The sequence below is a fragment of the Chrysochloris asiatica genome, unplaced genomic scaffold (genome assembly GCF_000296735.1).
Source record: "Chrysochloris asiatica unplaced genomic scaffold, ChrAsi1.0 scaffold00160, whole genome shotgun sequence".
Taxonomy (NCBI): Eukaryota; Metazoa; Chordata; class Mammalia; order Afrosoricida; family Chrysochloridae; genus Chrysochloris; species Chrysochloris asiatica.
In genome coordinates this window covers 6,450,864-6,473,815 of record NW_006408678.1, presented here as the reverse complement: position 1 = coordinate 6,473,815, position 22,952 = coordinate 6,450,864, and the positions used below count along the sequence as shown (strand labels likewise).

The 22,952-nt window shown below is 40.0% G+C and overlaps 1 protein-coding gene across 4 annotated transcripts in view; it reads left to right on the top strand.

The window, feature by feature from the left end:
• The window catches only part of ANO4 (anoctamin 4), a 607,193-nt gene that overhangs the window by 465,845 nt on the left and 118,396 nt on the right, over positions 1–22,952 (top strand). For all 4 annotated transcript variants that reach the window (XM_006871106.1, XM_006871104.1, XM_006871105.1 and 1 more), the window contains 3 exons: positions 5,615–5,721; positions 18,134–18,189; positions 22,164–22,285. In XM_006871106.1, coding sequence (XP_006871168.1) covers positions 5,615–5,721; positions 18,134–18,189; positions 22,164–22,285 — 285 coding nt within the window. The remainder of the gene's footprint in view (positions 1–5,614; positions 5,722–18,133; positions 18,190–22,163; positions 22,286–22,952) is intronic.

Below are 22,952 nucleotides of genomic sequence, written 5' to 3'. Positions count from 1 at the left end.
TTTGCACATGGATGGTTGTGGTTTTAGAATACATTTCTATAAGAGGAATTGCTGGGTGTTGAAGAGATTTGCATAATTTCGATTGAGCTGATGAAATGGTCACCGTAGGTTTTGGACCAATTTGCATTCCCACTAGCTATGTAGAAGAGCAGAGCCGAGCATCTTTGTCTGCTAGGACCACCATAACAAAATACCTCAATATGGGTGGCATTGAAGAACAGGAATCTATTTTCTCACACTCCTGGTGCTAAAAGTCCAAATTCAGGGCATCAACAGGGCCATGCTGTCTCTGTAAACTCTAGGAGAAGATCCAGCCGTGTCTCTTTCAGTTCCTGGGCTGGAGATAGGACCTCATGTGCTGTCTTTCTTTGTAGGTCTCTATGCCTGTTCTGTTCTTCCTATTAAGAAACAAATAGCACTCAGAAAGGTTTAGGAATTAAAGCCTCTCTAATTTAGTAGTCCTGGTGTGGCTCTAGGTAAGCACTGGACTGCAAGGTCAGTTTGACCTTGGAATTCAAACTCACCAGGTGCTCCTCTGAAACAATATAATGCATTTGACAAATCAGCTGCAAAAGATCTCTGTAAAGTATCAAAGAACAAAGATTTCACCTAGAAAATGTCACTAAGGTGCGCCTGACCTCCATGGTATTTTCAGTTGCTTCACATGGATGAGAAAGCTGGACAGTGACTAAGGAAGACGAAAAAAGCATTAACATACTTGAATTATGGTGTTGGCAAAGAGTTTTGAATGTAGCATGGGCCACCAGAAGAATGAACAAATCCGTTTGGAATAAATTCAGTCCAAACATTCCTTAGGAGTGAGTATAGTGAGACTTGATCTCATGTACTTTGGACATGTTATCAGGAGGGACCAGTCCCTGGAGAAGTACATTGTTCTTGGTAAAGTAGAGGATCAGTAAAAAGAGGAAGATTCTCAACAAGATGGATTAACAGAGTGGCCTCAAACAGCAATGATTGTAAGAATGACACGGGACTGTGCAGTGTTTTGTTCTATGGTTCATAAGGTCACTATGAGTCAGAACTGACTCAACAGCACCTGATGCAGTAACAACAATTCACTTCATAATAGCAAGTTCTAAGCCTATTTGTACATCCAATGCCACAGGAATGGGTCCTAAACTTGTTATCTACAGAACGGCTCAGCTTATGTGTGCATGTAACAGAGAGATTTCATTTGAAGATTGTTGTAAGTAAGAAAATCTTGAGAATCATGATGTTGAGATCACGTTGCCATTTCTCAACAGCCCAGCAGTTTGGAGGCATGGTTAAGAAAGTAAGAATTGCTCCACACCCCACAAGAAGATCTTTAGAAAGGCAGTGTGCAGGGCATGTTTCCCTTGGTAGTTGGAACATAGGTGTGAACAGACAGCTTTCTGAGAATAGATATAAGGAGGTGAGATTTGGCCTCATTATCCCCAACATTCTATAGGGTTTCCAGTAGCTGAGCTCATTTGTTAGCTCATTTGAGTCAATTTTAAGGACTTGGCATGTGCCAAGCCTTGTAGTAATGCTTAAAATGCTGGATAGTTCCTGCTTTCATCCAGCTCAAAGAAGGATGTCAAACATGTGGGCAGACAATGTGGGTATCACATAATAAAAGGAACAGTAGTAAGGACAAACAACTCTGAGAGCTTATTAAATTCCAAATTCTGGAATTTAATAATTCATCTCACCAAAGTCTGCAAAAGTGTGTACAAATCTATATGAGAGTGATTATGGTGTAAAGTAATGCCCAGAGAAGTTAAAGAACAACCCCAGCACCACATTGTAAATGGAAAACCAAGGATTATATTGAAATCTATTTGACTTCAACATCTTAAGGAAAGACAGAGGTGATGTCAGAGCACATTATAGGGATGAAGTGAGGATAGGGGGGTCAAGATAAATCCTTGGAGGGAAATGTGGTCTGAGTTAAGGCTCAAACGATGAGTGGAAGCCAGGAGGGCCTCTCAGTCAGAACTTGTCTTGGGTTGATCTCAAGGAGAATCAACCTCCAGGAGTCAGAATATTTTTGACATACGGAGGCAAGTGAGAGTAGAGACTAAGAGAAAAGCCTCTTGAACCAGACTTAGTTCCAATTCTGGCTCTGCTCTCATTAACGGAATGACTTTGAGCATGTAACTTATTAATTAACCTCTCTGATTCTACAACTGTGATATGTGGCTAGTAAGTACTTGTCTCATGAGTAGTTGGAAGGGTTGAATGAATTAACATATCCAGAGTGCTTAGAATAGAGCCTGTTGTTGTTGTTGTTGTGTGCCGTGGAGTCTGTTCTGACTCATAGCGACCCTGTACAGGGTTTCCGAGGCTGTAAATCTTTATGAGAGCAGAAAGCCTCATCTTTCTCCTGTGGAGCAGCTGGTAGTTTTGAACTGCTGACCTTGTGGTTCGCAGCCCGATTCGTAACCACTAAGCTACCAGAGCTCCTTTAGAATAGAGCCTTGCTTATTCTAAAAAATAAACGCACACCTTATACATATGCTTGCTCCACTGTAGAGTATACCAGTACAAGTGAATGGAAGAAGGAAAGCATGATATTGAAGCTCATCTATGGTGTCTATTATAGAAAATGCTTCCATGAGCTTGTGCGATGTAATGTGTTGCTATAAGATGAGAGGAAGCAGAAAACCATTTAAAGGAGGAGGGTGATGGACTTTTAGCCCTGAATTGTCCTGTTAAGCATGGTTGTGCGTATCAGTTTCATACATCATCTAAAATTGAGAGCCAAAAATGGACTTATTTATTGGTTGTCTGTTTCCGTGACATCTTTATTTGGTATTGAAATGCAATGGTCTGTCACCAATAAGGTGATATAACAGAGAAGGATAAAATAAAAGGAACACATTAAATATAACTCTTGGCTTCCCACTCTTTCTGTTTGATGCTATAAAATGTTTCCAGAACATTCTAGGTAAAGTATAAGGTAAGTGTTGCAGCTTCCTCATTTTACACACGTAACATTTATTTCTCATCTACCAAGTCAGATTACTTTTTCTGAGAATAATGTTCTATGACAAAATCCAAGAGAAATGTGAGAGAAAAACACTTCAAGGAATCACTTTTTGTGATTTATATGTGTTCTTAAATTACCTGGCCCTTCTCTTCGTTATATGTTACAACAATACTCACATTCCAAACCCTGTTTCTAAACTAAACCCAAGCTTTGCTCACCTTTCCTCTAGTCCAGCTTTTTTTTTTTCTTTTCCTCCCTTTGTTTGAACAATTTTTGAAATTCCATAGTCTTCCAGAAAAAATTTAATAGCAATTTCCCCTACATAAGCCCCTTGTTTTTCCTATTGTTTTTTTTTTGTTGTTGTTGTTTTGTGCCGTGGAGTTGGTTCTGGCCTTATAGCTACCCTGTATAGTGTTTCTGAGGCTGTAAATCTTTGTGGGAACAAAAATCTCATCATCCCCCCACAGAGCAGCTGGTAGGTTCAAACCAGCAACCTTGTGGTCCGCAGTACCGTGCTTATCCTGCAAAGCCACTGTGTGCCCCTTTGAGTCTCAGATACTCCTATTCAAAATCTTGTACTGAGTTCCAGCCACTAACTAGATGATGTTGTTATTGTTGTTGTTGTTGTTGTTAAGTGCCGTCGAGTCAATTCCAATCCAGAGCCACCCTGTATAGGGTATCCGAGGAGCAGCTGGTGAGCTTGAACCACCAACCTTGCAGTTCAAATGGCTTTGCAGTCTGGCACATTAGCCCCAGCGCCACACCAGGACTCTGTGGGGCTACAGAAATTGTTATGATGTAGCCTTTTGTACCCAGGGAGCTCATAGTCTTGTATGGGAGAAAGTCATGCAAATGTAGGTTGAATCTGCTCCTCTTTGTCATGTAATCATGTTCATTTTGCTTTATGGTCTAGCTTCCCTGCCCACTAGACTGTGAACTTCTCAAAGATGTGTAGTATCAGTTTTGTTTGTTGTTGTTAGGTGCAGTCTAGTGTCTGGTTGGTTCCAACTCATAGTAACCCTTTGGACAAGAGAATAAGACCTCTACATGATCCCATGCTGTCCATACAGACATTGCTATATTTGAACCCATTGTTGCATCTTATTGAGGGTCTTCCTCTTTTTTGCTGACCCTCCACTTTACGAAGCATGATGTCCTACTCCAGGGACTAGTCTCTCCTGAAAACATGTCCAAAGTACATGAGATAAAATCTCACCATCCATGTCTCTAAGGAACATTCTGGCTATGCTTCTTCCAAGACAGATTTATTCATTCTTCAGGTAATCCATGCTATACTTACTATTCTTTACCAACATTATAATTCAAATGCATAATTCTGTTTAGTTTATACCACTGCTTAATCAGTACCTTATATGTTCTTGTTGTTGTTAAGTGCTGTTGAGTTGGTTCCAACCCATAGCTACCCTGTACTGGGTTTCTGAGGAGTGACTGGTGAACTTGAACCACCGACCTTGTGGTTCAAACCAACTTTGCAGTCCAGCGTATTAACTCACAGTGCCACACCAGGACTCTGTACCTTATATAGTATCCTCAATAAACATTGTTGAAACAGTAGATGAATGAATACCAAAAAACATTACAGTTTTTATATAAACGCATTCATGTGCTTGGAAGATAAGAGACAACCCAAGAAAGAAAGTATTAAACTCCTTTTGGGGCAATAGGGTTTAGACGGTTGGGGAAACTTGCTCAGAGGACTTCTGAGCTGGGTTTGAGGGGGATGGCTACCAACATTTATCATCTTTGCATGTTATCCAGCATGAGCACCCAGTAAATGTTTGATAAGTTAATGTATTTGACAGTTTATGGAAGAATGACACTTATAATATCTCTAATATGATGCTATTTACCACATTCCTGGGAAAGGATGAAAATGGCACTGATGCTGGACTTTGTGATTTATTCTCCAGCAAACCCTGGATCCTCTCTGTCAACTGTAGAATCTCTCAGTTTGTACTAACATCCCTAGAAAACCCTGTGCCAGCTGTGTGTAAAGCCCTGTGACAAACTCTGGGGACAGATGGACCACTGGCTGATAACAACAGAGATATTATCTTACATGTCTTTTGAGGAGAGATCCCATCCAGGAAAAAACATGGGAGAGGAAGGAATAGAGGCAGTTTTTACACTTGCCCTCTCATCTCACTACAGAGCTACACTCATCCTCTACCTCCTATGTCTACCCAAGCCAGTTTCAGACCTTAAAGCTCCTGAAATAACAGATTGTTACGACATGGGAGAGGTGGTCGAAGATAAAGAGAAATAAAGACAAAATGAAATTCCATGTGAATTTATTTAATGGGCTTTCTGAGAAAAAATATATGAGACCTAGACTTCCTATTAGTTTAAGGTTGATGTTGTTTTAAAATTTATTTAGCTTCAGCTCCTTCCTGACAGAATGAGGTTAATGCTCAGGACACTGTGAACCAAAACTCCTCAGATTTGTGGCTCTGTGGCCTCTGGTGTGACCTCTGGACTTCCTGATGTTTTTCCAGACCCAGCCTCCCTATGACTGGCTGAAAAGAACCCCATTTGAGTAGTGCCAAATTATATCAAAGATTACTATTCCCGTCACCTCTGATTAATCCTCTGCTTGTGTTTTCCAATATGTGTGTGCAGCTTCATCATACACAACAAAGACACGTTCTTCAACAATGCCACAAGAAGTAGAATTGTGCACCATATTTTACAAAGAATAAAGTATGAAGAAGGGAAAAACAAAATTGGTAAGTAGTGTATTATTGTACTTATGTGCTATTGAGTTGGATCCAAGTCATGATCCTGTATAGGGTTTCTGTGAGTGGCTGGTGGACTTAAACAGCCAGCCTTGCAATGAACAGTCCAATGCTTATCCTATAGTGTCAATGCATAGCAGGTTATACATTGAGCTGCTAACTGTAAAGTCAGCAGTTCGAGTACACTAGTTGCTCCATGGGAAAAGGATGAAGCTTTCTGCTCCTATAAAAATTTGTTGTTGTTAAGTGCCATCAAGTCGGTTCCAACCCATAGCGACCCTATCTGTATAGGGTTTCTGAGGAGCACCTAGTGAGCTTGAACCACCGACCTTACAGTTCAAAGCAACTTTGCAGTCCAGCACATTAACCCACACCTTCACACCAGGACAGCCTCAGAAACCTTATGTAGAGTGTCTGTGCTGCTGTGTGCCTTGGAGTCGGTTCCGACTCATAGCAACCCTGTACAGGGTTTTCAAAGCTATAAATCTTTACAGGGGCAGAAAGCCTCATCTTTCTCCCACGGAACAGCTGGTAGTTTTGAACCACTGACCTTGTGGTTCACGGCCCTATTCGTAACCACTACACTACCAGAGCTCCTTAGAGTGTCTATGAGTCAGAACCAATTCCATGGCATACAACCACCACCATCACCACCACCTCCATATATATATATGTACATATGTACGTAGTGGTTACGAATCAGGCTGCAAATCTCAGGGTCAGCAGTTCGAAACTACCAGCTGTTCCACCGGAGAAAGATGAGGCTTTCTGTTCCCGTAAAGATTAACCACTTCCGAAACCCTGTACAGGGTCACTATGAGTCGGAACTGACTCCACGGCACATAATAGCAACAACATATATGTATACATACTATGGAGTCCTGGTGTGGCACTGTGGGTTGATGCACTAGACTGCATGTTGATTTGAACTACAAGGTCAGTGGTTCAAGCTCATCAGTTGCTCCTCAGAAACCCTAAACAGGGTCACCATGGGTTGGAAATGACTCAACGGCACTTAACAACAACAACAAACACATACTATATATGCTATATTTGGTGTTTGGGATTCCAGATCTTTTCCTTTGGCTTTATTAAGTATGTCTCTAGTCTAAAAATGCTCGTCATGTATAAAACCTGTAACTACTTCCTCAGTGGATAATTCACAAGTATAAAACCAAGTTTCCATCCTTCAGTATGTTCTTTAAATAGCATACCATCTGATTTACCTAAGATCACAGGGGAATTCTGCAAAATCAATCAGTATTTATGGAATGCCCATTATGTGCCAAGCATTGGATTAGATGTCAGAGAGATAAACACTGTTCTATCCTGGAACTTATGTTCAAGAAGTTGAAAACAGACAGTCAACAAGCAAATATAACAAGTAACATGAAGAAAATACAATGGGTGATTTTACCAAGATAGGTGGTAAAAAGATGGGAATGAATGAAAGTGAATTGAGTTCAGGAGGTGAAATGTGAGTGGCGGGTGACCTGAATGAGAAGAAGGAATTGGTGTGGAGAGGTTACGGATTGGGTCTGTCCATAAGAAGAAGCTTAAAGTACAGACATGAAATAAATTCTCCAAGTAAGTACCATCCCTCCCATTAAACAGCCCCTGCATTTGAACCATGTTTCCAAGACCCTTCTGTATTAAATTACCAAGTTTCCTGCTTTATTAGGCAGATGATTATATATCAGGGGGATTTGGGTAACTTTGTCAGTATCTCTGTCCCAGCAAGATTTGTGTCAATAGCTTCAAAAGACTTACATTAGTCAGGGTCCAGTCAGGAGACGATACCACATATAATTTGAACAGAGAAAGTTTAATATAAATAATTAACTAGGACAGAAGCTTTGTGTAATGGGGGTTGGCAAGAAAAAAGTAGAGATAGCTCTGAAATAAAGGAATAACAGAAATTGAGAACAGCAACTATCCCTTGGGAGACCCCACCCCCAGGGCTGAAGCTCAGACCTCCATGGAGGAGTTACGGCTATATGGTTCACTAGATTATAGAGCAGTTTGCTGAGGTGATGTGTTTGCTGTGTCCTACTCACTGGGAATAAGGAGCTCTGGTAGTGTAGTGGTTATGAATTGGGCTGTGAACCGCAAGGTCAGCAGTTTGAAACTACCAGCTGTTCTGTGGGAGAAAGATGTAGCTTTCTGCTCCCGTAAAGATTTACAGCCTCGGAAACCCTGTACAGGGTCGCTATGAGTTGGAACCGACTCCACGACACATAACAACAACAACAACTCGCTGGGAATAGACCATCTGGAGACTAGGGGGTCCATCCACTGGGTGGTGCTGCACCCCAGAGCTCACTGAAAAACTGCCTGAGGGAATTCCAAGGAAGGTATCTGTGTTGAAAAAAAGTGCGCCCAGAGCGCCCCCTGGAGACCAGGATGGCCAAACTTTGTCTCTCATACTTTGGACACATTGACAGGAGGGACCAGTCACTGGAGAAGGATATCATGTTTGGTAAGGTGAAGGGTCAGAGAAAAAAGGAAGACCCCCAGTGAGATGGATTGGCAAAATGGCAGTATCAATGGGCTCAAGCCGTGGCAACAGTAGTGAGGTTGGCCCAGGACCGGTCAGTGTTTTGTTCTGTTGTCCATAGGGTCGCTATGAGATGGTGCCAACTCGATGGCACCTCACAACAGCTGCAGTGGTAGAAACCCTATACAGGGTCACTATGGGTCAGAATCAACTCAACGGCGCTTAACAACAACAACCATTAATTATTACAGAGCAGGCAGTAAAGATACATTTGGAACAAAGAACGATAGGTCGTTTTATAGGCAGCTAGCCTAAATGGCCTGCTGATCAAGCTTTCAGGTAGGGTATAGACTGGAGGGACTATATTAGAGTTGTTAACTCTTGGAATCAGGAGCCTAAAAGACCACAGTGGTCCAGAACTCTCCACCAAATCTAACAAGATGGAATTTATCATTTGTAAAGTCCTATACTGAAACCCAGCAAAACAACTAGTCTGGTGCAGTGTGGGAGAAATGATGAACAGCATCATCAGAGGAAAAGCCTTAAGCGTGTAGTCAAATACAAGCACAGTGTGACTCACTAGTATTATGGAACAGCCAAAAAGAAGCCTACTTTGATTCCGAGCTGCATAAATTAAAGTATAATAGGGAGAAATAGCTACCTAGTCCGTATCTGAATACACGTGGGATTTTATGTTCAGTGAGAGTCAATATCAGTGGGTATGTTGTTGTTGCCCATTTCATTTTCATAATGACCCTCTGCACAACAGAACGCAACACTGCCTGGGCCTGTGAAACTGAGTTAGGTCTTTCTTAATTTCAGTAGGTTGTGCTTGAACATTATCGCCACATCTTTTGCAAGTTACTTATCCTTGAGATACATTCCCTCAATGAAGTCTCTTGTGACTTTATTTGGAAGACATTTTCCCCTCTAAAGTCCTCTGGCAATTTTTTTTAGAGTGTTTATTTGATCATTAATCATCATATAACACAGTTATTGCATTGAGTTATTTACTTTCAATAATGTTTTGGAAATTGTGCTACCTAAGAGAACCCCTGTTAACATTTTGGTATACTAAATAATTTAAATATAACTTTAACTACTTTTTATGGTTATTTCTATTCGTCCATATGACTTTTTAGCAAAATTAGGATGTGCTATACATCCTGGCATGGCACTGTAGGATAAGTACTGTATCACAATGTCACCTTGAACCACAAAGTTAGTGGTTCAAATCTACTAGCTGTTCCTTGGAAACCCTATACAGACTCGCTGTGAGTTAGAACTGACCCAACAACATAGAACAACATACATAGTATGGAGTACTGGCGTGGCATGGCAGGCTAAGAACTCGACCACAAGGGTGGTTTGAATCATAAATTCAGTGGTTCAAACTCATCAGCTGCTCCTCAGAAACCCTATACAGGTTCACTATGAGTCAGAACCGACTCAACAGCATTTAACAACAACAGCAAAACTCAGTGAAATGTTCCCCATCCTTACACAATCAAAAACTGTGTGTACCTCAAGTCATACCACAATTATTGCTCTGAGTGTTTGCATCTCAAAATATGTGTTGTTTGTACAAGCATTCAAGACAGAGATAAAAGGGCAGAGACAGTGTTTTGTTTTTTAATGTTCTGAAGGAGAACAAGGCAGTATTGTTGCCTAATGAGAAAGAGTATGAAAGGTTCTAACCTTTGATAAAGGAATAAGGCTGATTCTATTCAAGGAACTCAAGCTTTGAAAATCCGAAATGATAAACTGGAAATGTATCCAATTAGAAAGCAATCAGCCGCAGAATAAATTATTAACCCAGGACTAAGCATATGAAAAAAATATGGAGTATTTTAGAACAAATGTGCATTGATCCCATGTTTCACTATCATCTTTAGTTTCATAAAAAGAAGAAAAAATATATGATAATTTAATTTCTTAATAAAATTCAAGTTATCCAATGTTATTTTCTGCCTGAAACCCTTTCTGAGCAGGATATCTTGAATGAGCCAACAGTGATTACAGATAACATGAAAATATTGGTTTATAAACATTTTTCATAAGGGTCTTTCAATAGAGTGTAAACTACCACTAGGTAAATTTCTCAACTTTACTCTGAATTTATTGCGACTGTGAAAATTAAACTTGAGGAAACCCATTTACAAAATAGAGCAATTAATAATGCAACAAAGATTTATTTAACAATGCTGTTGTTGTTGTTAAGTGCCATTGAGTCAGTTTCAACTCACAGCCACCCCGTATCTGGTTTCTGAGGCTGTAAATCTTTCTTCTGCAGAGTAGCTGGTAGATTCATACTTCTGACCTTCCAGTTAGCAGCCCAACTCGTAACCCACCACATTACGAAGGCTCCTTTTATTTAGCAATTGGTAAATATGATAAAAAGGAGTTCTAGTAACGTAGTGGTTACAAATCAGACTGCAAAACTCAAGGTCAGCAGTTTGAAACTACCAGCTGTTCCATGGAGAAAGATGAGGTCGTAAACATTTACAGCCCCAGAAACCCTATACAGGGTCGCTATGAGTTGGAACTGACTCCACGGCATATAATCACCACCACCACATATATTAAATAGTGAAATTGATGTACTGGTTTCAAAATAGGTGCTTGCAGCAAGTTAGTGAAGTGATAGACTTCAATTACTAGTTACTTTCTCACCTTGCAGGATTTTGGTAAATTAAGATAAACTCTTAAACTTTTTCACCAAAGTATCTCATTAGGTCCCAGTGAATTCCAATATTTGAGATCTTTGAAAATTATTGATGACGTATGTGTAATTCCTGGTGTGGTGCTGTAGGATAAGCACTAGACTGCTAACTGCAAGGTCGGCAGTTCTAACCCACCAGCTAATCCTCAGAAAAACTATTCAGGGTTGCTATGAGCACTTAACAACAACTGTATGTATAATTCTCAATAGAGACTGCAGAAAAATCAACATTTTCTCCATCATCACTCATTGATTACATAGTATTTATTGTGCCAGGCAAAATATAAGCCTATGTATATTTATATTTCAAATGTTTTCCTAAGACAAATAGTGTTCATGCCTAGTATCTCAAAGCATAGTAATACAGTGTTGTGACTGTTGTTGTTAGTAAGTGCCATTAAGTCAGTTCCTACTCAAAGCGACCCGACATAGGGTCTCCAAGGAGCATCTCGTGAGTCTGAAATGCTGACCTTATGATAAGCAGTCTAGTGCTTCTCCTACAGCTACACACCCCCATCGAAAAATATCCAGTGGAATAAGTGCTGTTTTCTAGTTAGGCTCGGCTTCAGAATTCCCATAAGACTCTAAAGCAAGATTAGGGAAACTTTTTTCCTCAAAACTTATAACATCATTCACAAGCCATACAGAATGATTAACTGAAAAATTAGGGAAGACTTAAGTAAATAGAAAGGTGTATCTTGTTGACAGACTTCTGGTGTGGTGCTTAAGAATAAACACTTACTATGAACCACAAGGTCATCAGTTGAAACCCACTAGCCATTCCTTGGAGACCCTATAGAGGGTTGTTAGGAGTCATAATTGACTCAGTGGCACTTAACTCTCTCCAAACTGATCTGTGGATTCAAAATTCCAGCAGGGTTTGATTTGTTCATAGGAACTGATAAGCTGATTCAGAATCATAGGGAAATTAAAGGACCAAACGGGGTCCTAGTGTGGTGCTGTAGGATAAGCACCAGCCTGCTAACTCCAAGGTCAGTCAATTCAAACCCTCTGAAACCCTATACTGGGTCACTATGAATCAGAACCAACTCAACAACACTGAACAACAGAAAGGTAATCAAGACAAGGTGGTATTAATATAAAGATAAATGAATAGATCTAAAGAATAGAAAATACAAATGTAGACCTACAAATGTATGAACAGTTTATTTGGGGCAAAGGCAATTCGGTGGACAAAGGTTTTGGAACAAGTCATTATCAGTATGCAAAGGAATGAAATCTGTGTATAAAAATTAACTCAAAACTTGATCATATAGTGAAATGCAAAACTAAAACTGCAATGCTTTCAGAAGAAAATCTTTGTGGTAAAGATGTAGGCAAAGATTTCTTAAACACAATGCCAAAAGCAAATCAAAAGAAAAATCAGATTTCATCAAAATGAAAACTGCTCTTTAAAAGATATTAAGATAATGGACTGGGATAAAATATTGTTAAGTTGTTGTTAAGTACCGTGGAGTTGGTTCCAACTCACAGTGACCCTGCACAGGGTTTCCGAGGCTGTAAATCTTTATGGGAGCAGAACGCCTCATCTTTCTGCCATGGAACAGCTGGTAGTTTTGAACTGCTGACATTGAAGTTGGCTGCCCAACTCGTAACCACTACAATATCTAAAATGTCTACAGAATACCCAAAACTCAGAAATAAAAAATAATTTCATGAGCATAGGATTTGAATGGACATTTCAACAGAAAAGATGAATAGATGGCAATTAAATACCACCACTCGTCTGTCAGTATGTCATACTGTGGTGACTTGCACGTTGCTGTGATTCTGGAAACTGTGCTACAGATATTTTAAATACCAGCAGGGTCACCCATGGTGGACAGGTTTCAGGTGAACTTCAAGAGGAAGACATACTAGGAAGAAACAGAGACAGACTGCTTCTGAATATGTAGTCACTGAAATTTCTTATGAATAACAGTAGAATACTGCTAACACCAAAATATTGAATATTGAAACATGATAAGAGTACCAGAATATTGTCAGATAGTGTCATAAAATGAGGCCCTTAGGTTGGAAGGCATTCAAAATGCGACTGGGGAAGAGCTGCCTGCTCAAAAGAGAATGAGTTGACCATTATGACGTAAATGGAGTCAAGTCCTTGGGACTTTCATTTACTGATGGGACACAACTCAAAATGAAGAGAAACAGCTGTGAACATCCACTAATAACTGGACCATGTTGTTGTTCGGTGACATCAAGTCAGTACCGACTCATAGAGACCCTATGCACAACAGAATGAAACACTGCCTGGTCATGGGCCAACCTCACAATGTTTGCCACACTTGAGCCTATTGATGCTGCCACTGTGCCAATCCATCTCACTGGGAGTCTTCCTCTTTTTCTTTGACCCTCCACTTTACCAAATATGATATCCTTCTCTAGTGACTGGTCCTTCCTGACAATATGTCTGAAATATGAGAGAAGTCTGGCCATCCTGGCCTCCAAGGAGCACTCTGGCTGTATTTCTTCCAACAGAGATGGAATGTAAGAAGTATGAATCTAGGAAAATTGAAAGTTGCCCAAAATGAAATGGAATGCATAAACATTGATATCCTAGGCAATAGTGACCTGAAGTGGACTGGTATTGGCCATTCTGAATCTGACAGTCGCAGGGTTTACTACACTGGGACTGACAAATTGAGGTGGAATGGCATGACGTTTATCATCAAAAAGAACATATCAAGATCTGTCTTGCAGTACAGTGTTGACTAGTAAGATAATATCAATACATCTACAAAGAAACATGGTAGCATAGTAGTTATGAGTCAGGCTGCTAACCTCCAGTTAGTTCAGAAATTCAAAATTGAAGGAGAAAGATGAGACTTTCTGCTCCTGTAAAGATTTACAGCCTCAGAAACCTTATACAGGGTCGCTATGAGTCAGAATTGACTCCACAGCACATGACCACCAACAAACCACCACAATGAAGACCAGTTAATACCACTATTATTCAAATTTACACACAAACCACTAAAGCTAATGATCATAGAATTGAAGAATTCTGCCCACTTCTTCAGTGTGAAATTGATCAAACATGCAATTAAGTTGGGTTGGAAATTACTGGCGATTGGAATGCAAAGGTTGGAAGCAAAGAAGAAGTAGTTAGAAAAAAATGGTCTGGGTGATACAAATGATGCTAGAGATTGCATGACAGAGTTTTGCAAGACAAATGGCTTCTTCATTGCAAATACCTTTTGTAAACAACATAAAAGTTGACTATACCCATGGACCTCACCATATGGAATACCCAGAAATCAAATTAAATACATCTGTGGAAAGAGGCAGTGGGAAACCTCCATCTCATCAGCCAAAACAAGCCCAGGGAAAGACTCTGTAACAGACCATCAATTGCTCAGATGCAAATTCAGGCTGAAGGTAAAGAAAATTAAAACAAATTCACAAGAGTCCAAATATGACCTTGAACATATCCTACCTGAATTTAGAGATCATCTAAAGAATAGATTTAATGCATTAGACACTAAAGACCAATCACCAGAAGGTTGTGGGATGACATAACTCAAAATAGGCTGCAATCATGCATTGACAGAGAACATCCAGAGGTTAAAGCCAGATTCAGACGTGGAATGAGAGGTGTCATTGCTGACGTCAGATGGATCTTGGCTGAAAGCAACGAATATCAGAAAGATAATTACCTGTGCTTTAGTGACTACGCAAAGGCTTTCAATGGTGTGGATCATGACACGCTATGGACATTGTTGTTGAGGATGAGCATTCTAGAACACTTAATTGTGCTCATGAGGAACCTGTACATAGACCAAAGGGCAGTTGTTCGAACAGAACAAGGGAATACTGAATGGTTTAAAATCAGGAAAGGGGAGGCAGGGCTTAATGGCAGATTAGGGAGAAGTGCAGTGAGTACATCCGCCAGCAATAACACAGAATACCTGACCAAGCAGGTCAGGGGACTGTCCCAGAACTCTGAACTACATATAAAGGAATATTTAGAAAGTTCAAAAGCTTACAGCCAGTAGAATTTGTAGCAGAAGCAAGATAAAGGTGTAGACATTATTTTTTTTGTCTCTGCTCATTGGTTTCTCATGGTCTGTGCACCTCCATTCTGGTGACTAGAGGGGGTGCCTGAACAAGTGGACACCCACACCCACACCCGGAGGGTTCTCCTATGCATGTGTACAGATCTGTTCAGCAGACTCTAAGAGAAAAGTTTCCGCTTAAAACCAAACAGCAGCTCAAAATGGATACATCCGGCCCTGAACTGTTAACCACTAGGAAAAAGGCCAGAACCGGTATTGTGGAGCAACAGAAAATAAACACTAGAATGGATACTATAGTCTATAAGCACCGAAAAGAGAAAAGAAAAAAAAAATTCAATAGCAAAATATGAATATGACTTTAATGTCCCTCGCTTAGCTTCTTGCCTTCAAGGCCGCTTGAGAAGTTTCAAGATGTCACTGTTGGTCCCTATGACATAACTCAGGATTTAAGTTTTGGCCTGTTTCCTTTTTCTGTTGCCAGCCAAGAATCCTCTACCTAGCAAATATGTCAATCAAATATGACAATGTAATAACATCAGTTGTGTATCAGGGTTGTATTCTTTCACCATACTTATTCAATCTATGTGGTGAGCAAATAATCCGAGAAGCTAGAACATATGAATGTGGCATTGGGATTCAAGGAAGACTGGTTAACAACCTGCAGTATGCACATGATATAACCTTGCTTGCATAAAGTATTTACTGATGAAGATCGAAGACCACAGTCTTCAGTATGGGTTGCACCTCAAAGTAAAGAAAGCAAAAAATTTCACCACTGGACCAATAAATAATATCCATATAAATGGAAAAAAATTGAAGTTGTAAAAGACTTCATTTTGCTTGGATTAACCATCAACACTCATGAAAGCAGCAGTCAAGAAATCCAATGATGCATTGCATCAGACAGCGTCCTGGTGTGGTGCTGTGGGTTAATGCACTGGACTGTAAAGTCGGTTTGAACTACAAGGTTGGTGGTTCAAGCTCACCAGTTGCTATGTGTCAGAACCGACTGGATGGCACTAACAACACACAACAACACATTGCATCAAGCATACCTGCTGCACAAGAGGTCTATAAAGTGTTGAATTGTCAGTTTGACAATTAAGTTGCACCCAACACAAGCCATGGTATTTTCAATAATGTCATATGCATATGAAAGTTGGACAATGAATAAGGAAGACCATAGAAGAATTGTTGCATTTGAGCCATAGAATTGGAGAAGAAAATTAATAGTAATATGGACTGCCAGCAGAACAAACCAATCTGTGTTGGAAGAAGAATAGCAAGAATGCTCCCTGGAAGCCAAGATGGTCAGACTTGTCTTTCATATTTTAGACATATTGACAGGAGGGACCAGCCCCTGGTGAATGATACCATGTTTGATAAAATTGAGGGTTGGAGAAAAAAAGGAAGAACCTCAAGGAGATGGCACAGCAATGGGCTCAAATGTAGCAACGATTGTGAGGTTGGCACAGGACCAGGCAGTGTTTCATTCTGTTGTACATAGGGCCCTATGAATTGGTACTGACTCAATGGCATCTAAACAACAAGTACCTGAGAAATGGTCAACATCATTTGTCTATAGATGTATGAAAATTAAAGTCACAATGAGATACAACTACATACCTATTAGAATGGCTAAAATAAAAATACTATAAGCACTGGACTTGACAGCATCTAAAAACGACTATACCAAATGTTTATGCAGACATGGAGGAACTGGAACTCTCATACACTGCTGGTGGCAATGTAAAATAGTACCACTACAGGAAACAGTTTTTCAGTTTCTTAAAAAATTCAACATGCATCTACCATACAACCCAGCCAGCCGTTCCACTTCTAAGTATTTACTCAAAAGAAAAGAAAGCATAATTTATTTATACAAAAAACTCATATGCAAATGTTCATAATAGCTATATTTCTAACAGCCCAAAACCAGAAATAGGGCAAATGTCTGTCATCAGAGGGATGGTAAATCCATATGATGAGGTACTGATCAGAATAAAAAAGAATGAGTTTCCTATACACACAACATGGATGACTTAAAATAATGGTGCTAAGCGTGAGAAATCAGACAAAAAAGAGCACCTACTGTATGATTCCATTTATATCAAACTCTAGGAAATGCAGACTAGTTGGTATAGACAGAAGTTAGGTCAGTGTTGGTTTGGAGATGATGTGAAGAGGAGTAAGAGATTCCAGAGGACCATATCAAGTGTGGAGGGGGGTGAATATAGTCAGTTTCAGTTATGCCAATCATTTCATGGGTATATACGTTTGCCATAACTTTTCAAATTGTGTTTTAAATATGTGCACTTTATTAGATGTCAGTTATGCCTCAGTAATTGACTTGACAGCAACTAGTTAGATATTGATTTGACTTCAGTCAAGCTGTTTTTTAAAAAATCAACATAACCAACCCTACCCCCATTTTGTGGATGAGAATATTGAAGCCTGAAAACAGGAGGACTTGTTCAAAACCCTACCACTGGTCCAGAGCGGAGAAGTTAGTTATTGAACTAACTTCGAGATTGAAGCTGTTGGCAGGAAATCACTTTGATGTAGGATAAATTGAACCACCAAGTGCATTACCTTCTCAGGCCAACCACTGGTATTAAGTGTGTTTCATTGTTTTATTTGTGTTTGAAAACCTGGTTTCACAGACCTTGATCCTAGTCTCCCAACAGGTCTGCTGTGAAGTTTCCTCTAGTCAGTTTCAACTAATAGCAATCCTGTGTAGGGTTTCTGGAGTCCTGGTGTGGCGCTGTGGGTTAATGAACTGAACTGTGATGTCAGTTTGAACCTCAAGGTCAGCGGTTCAAGCTCACCAGCCATTCCTCAGAAACCCTTACAGGGTTACTATGATTTGGAACCAACTTGACAGCACTTAACAACAACAACATAGAGTATCCAAGGAGCAGCTGGTGGGTTTGAACCACCAACTTTCTGGTTAACAGTCTAGTGTCACACGTAGCAAAATTTTTTTTTCTAAATGTTTGGTGTCTTCAAATGGGTTTGAATCACTTTTGGGAACCTGGGGAATTTTTTTTTTTTTTTTTTTTTCCAAAACGTACCACCCCAACATTGGTTTTGAACATTGTGAGGATTCAATTTGTGCTAATTCTAACTGGGCCCTTGTTCTTTTAGGTCTGAATCGTTTGCTTACCAATGGCTCCTATGAAGCTGCATTTCCCCTGCATGAGGTATTGCCCTATCTTATCACCTTCTCTTTCTTTCAACTTCCTGTTACTGAAATCAGTTTCTGGGACTAAAGTCACTGAATGTGTTGAAGTGACATTTGTCCATAATGAACTTGATCTGTTCACTAGGTATTTAGTGAGGACCTACTTGCATTGGGAAATCTCTCTCCCAGCAAGGATTTCTTCCTCTCTCTTTCTATAATTGAAAAGAATACTTGAATCAAGAGTCACTCAACATGAATTCAGAGGAGTGACTTAGGTACTCTTAAGTCAAAAAATTAAGACGCATTGAAACACCACACCCAGGGGAGAAATGTTCTTGATCTGCAACAAAGTAATGCATAGTTCTTCCTTGAAAGAATGAGAGCAAACCATCTTGCAAAATTGCTGTTGAGCAAAAGGTGATAAATGGAAATTGATAGTATGGTACTCATGAGTGCTCATTTAAGAAGCATACATTTTTATTTTCCTACTGCATGGTCTTAATCATAGGTAAGTGTTCTCATAAATATAACTGAGATTCAATCTTGGGTAGTTTTACCGAGAATTTGCCTACGCATTTGTTTTCAGGGATGTGATCCTCATTATTGATGAGGGTTTGTTGAAAACCTCAAGATGTTGGGCCCCTACTCTGTACTGACCACCTTCCAGCACTTAGAATAGAAAGACAAATGCCCTGACTTCTGCCATCTGATACCTCACACACTAGCCAGGGAGAAATTGCTGTTGATTGATTTTCAATATGGTCCTCTCTTAAAGGGGAAAATAAAAAGTTCTAATAGTTTGCCAGTACACATTTGAGGACAATTCCAACTGTAAAAGGCAAATCCTTCCAAAACATACTTTTTGTTTGGATTACAATGTTTCTACTTTTCATTTGAAAACAGAAAAACGATATCAGGATGAGAGAGAACGCTTTCTTTAAATCATGTTTATTAAGAAAACTAGAAGCTGTAGTCTCAGACCCTGTATACTGACTACATGGAACAGTTTTGGAGAATACCTTTTAGTATAACAGAAACAAGCATTTTGAAATACAGGTGTGCTAAAGCTATATTTAAGGAGCCCTGGTAGCATAGTGAGTTATATATTGGGCTGTTAACTGAAAGGTCAGCAGTTCGAGCCCACCAGCCACTCTGTAGGAGAAAGATGAGGCTTTCTGGTCCTATAAAGATTTACAGCCTTGAAACCCCTGTATAGGTTCACCACGAGTCGGAACTGACTCCTTGGCATGTAGTAGCAGCAGCAAAGCCATACTGACAGTCCTGATGATGCAATGGTTAAGCACTCGCTTGACTGCCAATCACAAGTTGGAAAGGCCAGTAATTCAAACTCACCAGTCACTGTGCAAAAGAAAAGACCCAGAATTCTATTTCCATAATGATTTCAGCTTAAGAAATCCTATGGGGCAGTTCTATTCTGCCTTACTGCGTCACTATGAGTGGAATCGACTCGATAGCACACGACAACAGAGCTCCAAAGACAGATCCTTCTAGAAGAACATCATGTTGGCAGTGCCCAAGGTTTCATTGATAGCTACATCCTCTACACTGCCCTGACCTTGGGTCTGAGCCATTGGTAACTGAGCAGAATTGGGTTAGGGATCGGGTGTGGTGTGAAGGAGCCTGAGGTAAAGAATTTCAAAATGTCACACAGCAACTCATTGACTTCAGTATGGCCTTCTGTCCTCTGTTTCCAGTGGTAGATTTCTTGCCTTACATGTGAGAAACCAGATTTGACTCCCAAGCCAGTGAACCTAACACTCAGCTACCACCCATCTGTCAGTAGAACTTTATGTGTTGTGAAAAACTGCACAGTTTCTGCAGAACTTCGAGATTAAGACAGTTTAAGAAAAAAGGCTTGGCAATCTGCTTCTAAACATCAGCTAGCAAAAGCCCCTTTGGAGCACAAGACCTGACCTGTAACTGATCACAGGGACGGTCCAGGCCTAGTGCTTTTTACCACTATGTATGGGGTTGTCATGGATCAGGCCAAGTAAATGGTAGCCAACAACAACCTATTGCCATCATGTAATTCCCACCCATACAGACCCTCCTGTTGTTGTCACGAAGTGCTGTTGAATTGGTTCCGACCCATAGCAACCCTGTATAGCGTTTCTGGGGAGCAGCTGGTGAGCTTGAACCTCCGACCTTGCAGTTCAAATGGCTTTGCAGTCTGGCGCATTAACCCACAGTGCCACGCCAGGATTCCATAGAGATCCTCTAGGACAGAGTAAAACTTCCTGCAGGGCTTCCAAGGCTATAATCTTTACAGAATCACTCTGCCATGTCTTTTGTCCCCCAGAGCAGCTGGTGAACTGTGAACCTTAGGTTAGCCAGTAAGTGCCACTCACTGCCCTACCAGAACTCCTTACAACACCAGTTGCAGCTACAACAATACATAATTGTTCTTTTCTTTAAAGTTTTTACTCAGTTTAACTTGATTATGCTGTAACACACTTCTTATCTCTTAACACCATTTTAAGTAGGAAGGGCAAATACAGTTGCCCTTATTTCATGTTAAAAAATTAAATAGAAGTTTAGAGAAAGGCTAACCTACTTCTATTCACATCATGAGGTGGTGATTGAGCTGAGACTCAACCCCAAGTTATTTTGTTGTTGTTTTTTAAAGCTTTTATTGTGAATTGAGTGATAGTTTACATGGGAGACATCAGTTTTGCACTCTTCCTATCGTATTTCGTTTCATTGCAATGATTACAATCCCCTCCATGCATCATTACTGAACAATATTTGCTTCTATTCCCTCTGGTTTTTTTTGTTGTTGTTGTTGTTTTTTATGTGTACAAAAACACTCAGGAATATATAATCATTTAATCACCCCAAGGGCATATTCCTGAAAAACCAGCACACAGCCTTTCTCTTTCCATGAGTCCAGAGGCCTCGGCTGCTCTATCTCTCTATGTCCTCTTCTCTGCCTCCATCTCTGGTGTCACTGCTTCTCTGGATAGGGTCCCACATTCTGCTCATGCTCTTCTCCCTTGATGGTCCTAGGGTCCTCTGTTCCTGGAATGTACAATTAACTACTCCTCTCTTTTTCTTATAAAACTTCTACCTTTGCAGCTATGACAATCTCAAGTAGTCATGATAGCATGTACTCACTGTTGAATCATAAGAATCATCCCCATCTCCTTTCACCAGACCCTTCTAGACAAGATGAAAACTATTCAGTGGGAATTTTACCTTGCTCCACACACTCTGAAACTAAACTTCCTCTTGAAAATTTGTGAGCCAGCCACTTTGTGCCTTTATAGCTCCCCACCCCACCCCACCCCCATTTTAGGTAGGTAGCCAATTCAACCTCCTTTTTTTTTTTTTATTCCTTGCTCTCTGCACTTCTCATTAAGAAAGAACATCTCAGGTTAATATGAATTACTTTATTTACCTCAAGAAAGCCCATTTTCTGCTTGTGAAACTAGCATTGCCACTAACTGACCTCAAACAAAGCCCCACCTCTCTGTTGGTCAATGAGATGGTTGAATTAGATTTGAACTATTAGAATTCAAAGGTGACTTCCAGATTTTACATTCTAGAATTTTCTTTGAGATAGATAAGACCATGTGACAAGGGTACAACTCTGACACTTTAGCAGCCAGCCTTTCCTGAAAGAAATCAGGAGAAGAATGACTAATTCTTAGGCACAGGCTCTGAGCTGGATACTTGATCTATTTAACCTACAGGGTAAACATAAAGGAGGCAGATATTTTTAGTTCTGTTATGAACTAGGAAACCAAGGTTCAGAGAAATCAGGGAGCTTGTCCAAGATTACATGGCTTCTAGCAAGCATGTACTTCTTATGATTTAAAATTATTAACAAAATAGATTTCAGAACAACTACTCATACTACTTTGAAAATGCCATGGATCCATGTTCTTCTCATGCCATTCCTATTTCAGCGTCTGCCATAAGAGCCTGGAATCACTGTTGCTTTTCCTATGGCTTTTGGTGTTTTTATCCCAGGGTAGTTACAGAAGTAAAAACTCCATCAGAACGCACGGAGCGGAAAACCACCGACATCTGCTATATGAATGCTGGGCTTCCTGGGGTGTGTGGTATAAATACCAGCCTTTGGATCTTGTAAGGTAAGTTTGTAATTGACTGCAAAGAGCTTGTACAGAATGCTTAGAGCAAACCATCAACTGGTTCAAGCCAATATTAGAGAGGAAAAAAGGGTCTGAAAAGCACAACTCTTGCTCAATTTTGACTTCTTCCCAAGAGGGAAACTCATCAGAAAACAGTGGGCTCTGGTGAACATGACATGTCTTCTAAACGAGTTTTAGGAAAGGATTTAGGAAAAGGTACAAGAGAGCTTCAGAGAGTTCCTGGGAAAATTCCATTATCTTCTAATTCCATTCTTCCATGATCTTTTTGAAGCTCCCTTTTATATGAGACCAATCAGGTGTCCCCCAGAAATATAGCAGGAACAGGTCATCCATGTAAATGTTACTGATAAATTGCTAATAGAGAAGTCAATGATCAATAAAATAGAATATTTATGACTATTATACAAGTAGGAAATATGAGATACTGTAATTTCAATGAATTTTAGTCAATGGACTTTAAAAGGTTATTCATTTAAAATAAACATTTTAAATGAAAAAGGCTTGTTTTAATTTACAGATCAGAAAAGCATACCAACTTTTAGCCGATGCTAATTGTGTAGTGAAAATGTATGTCTTTAAACCTTCTATATCTGCCCAACCTTCTGCCATAACAAAATTACTCTCTGACGTATCATCATTCATTTGG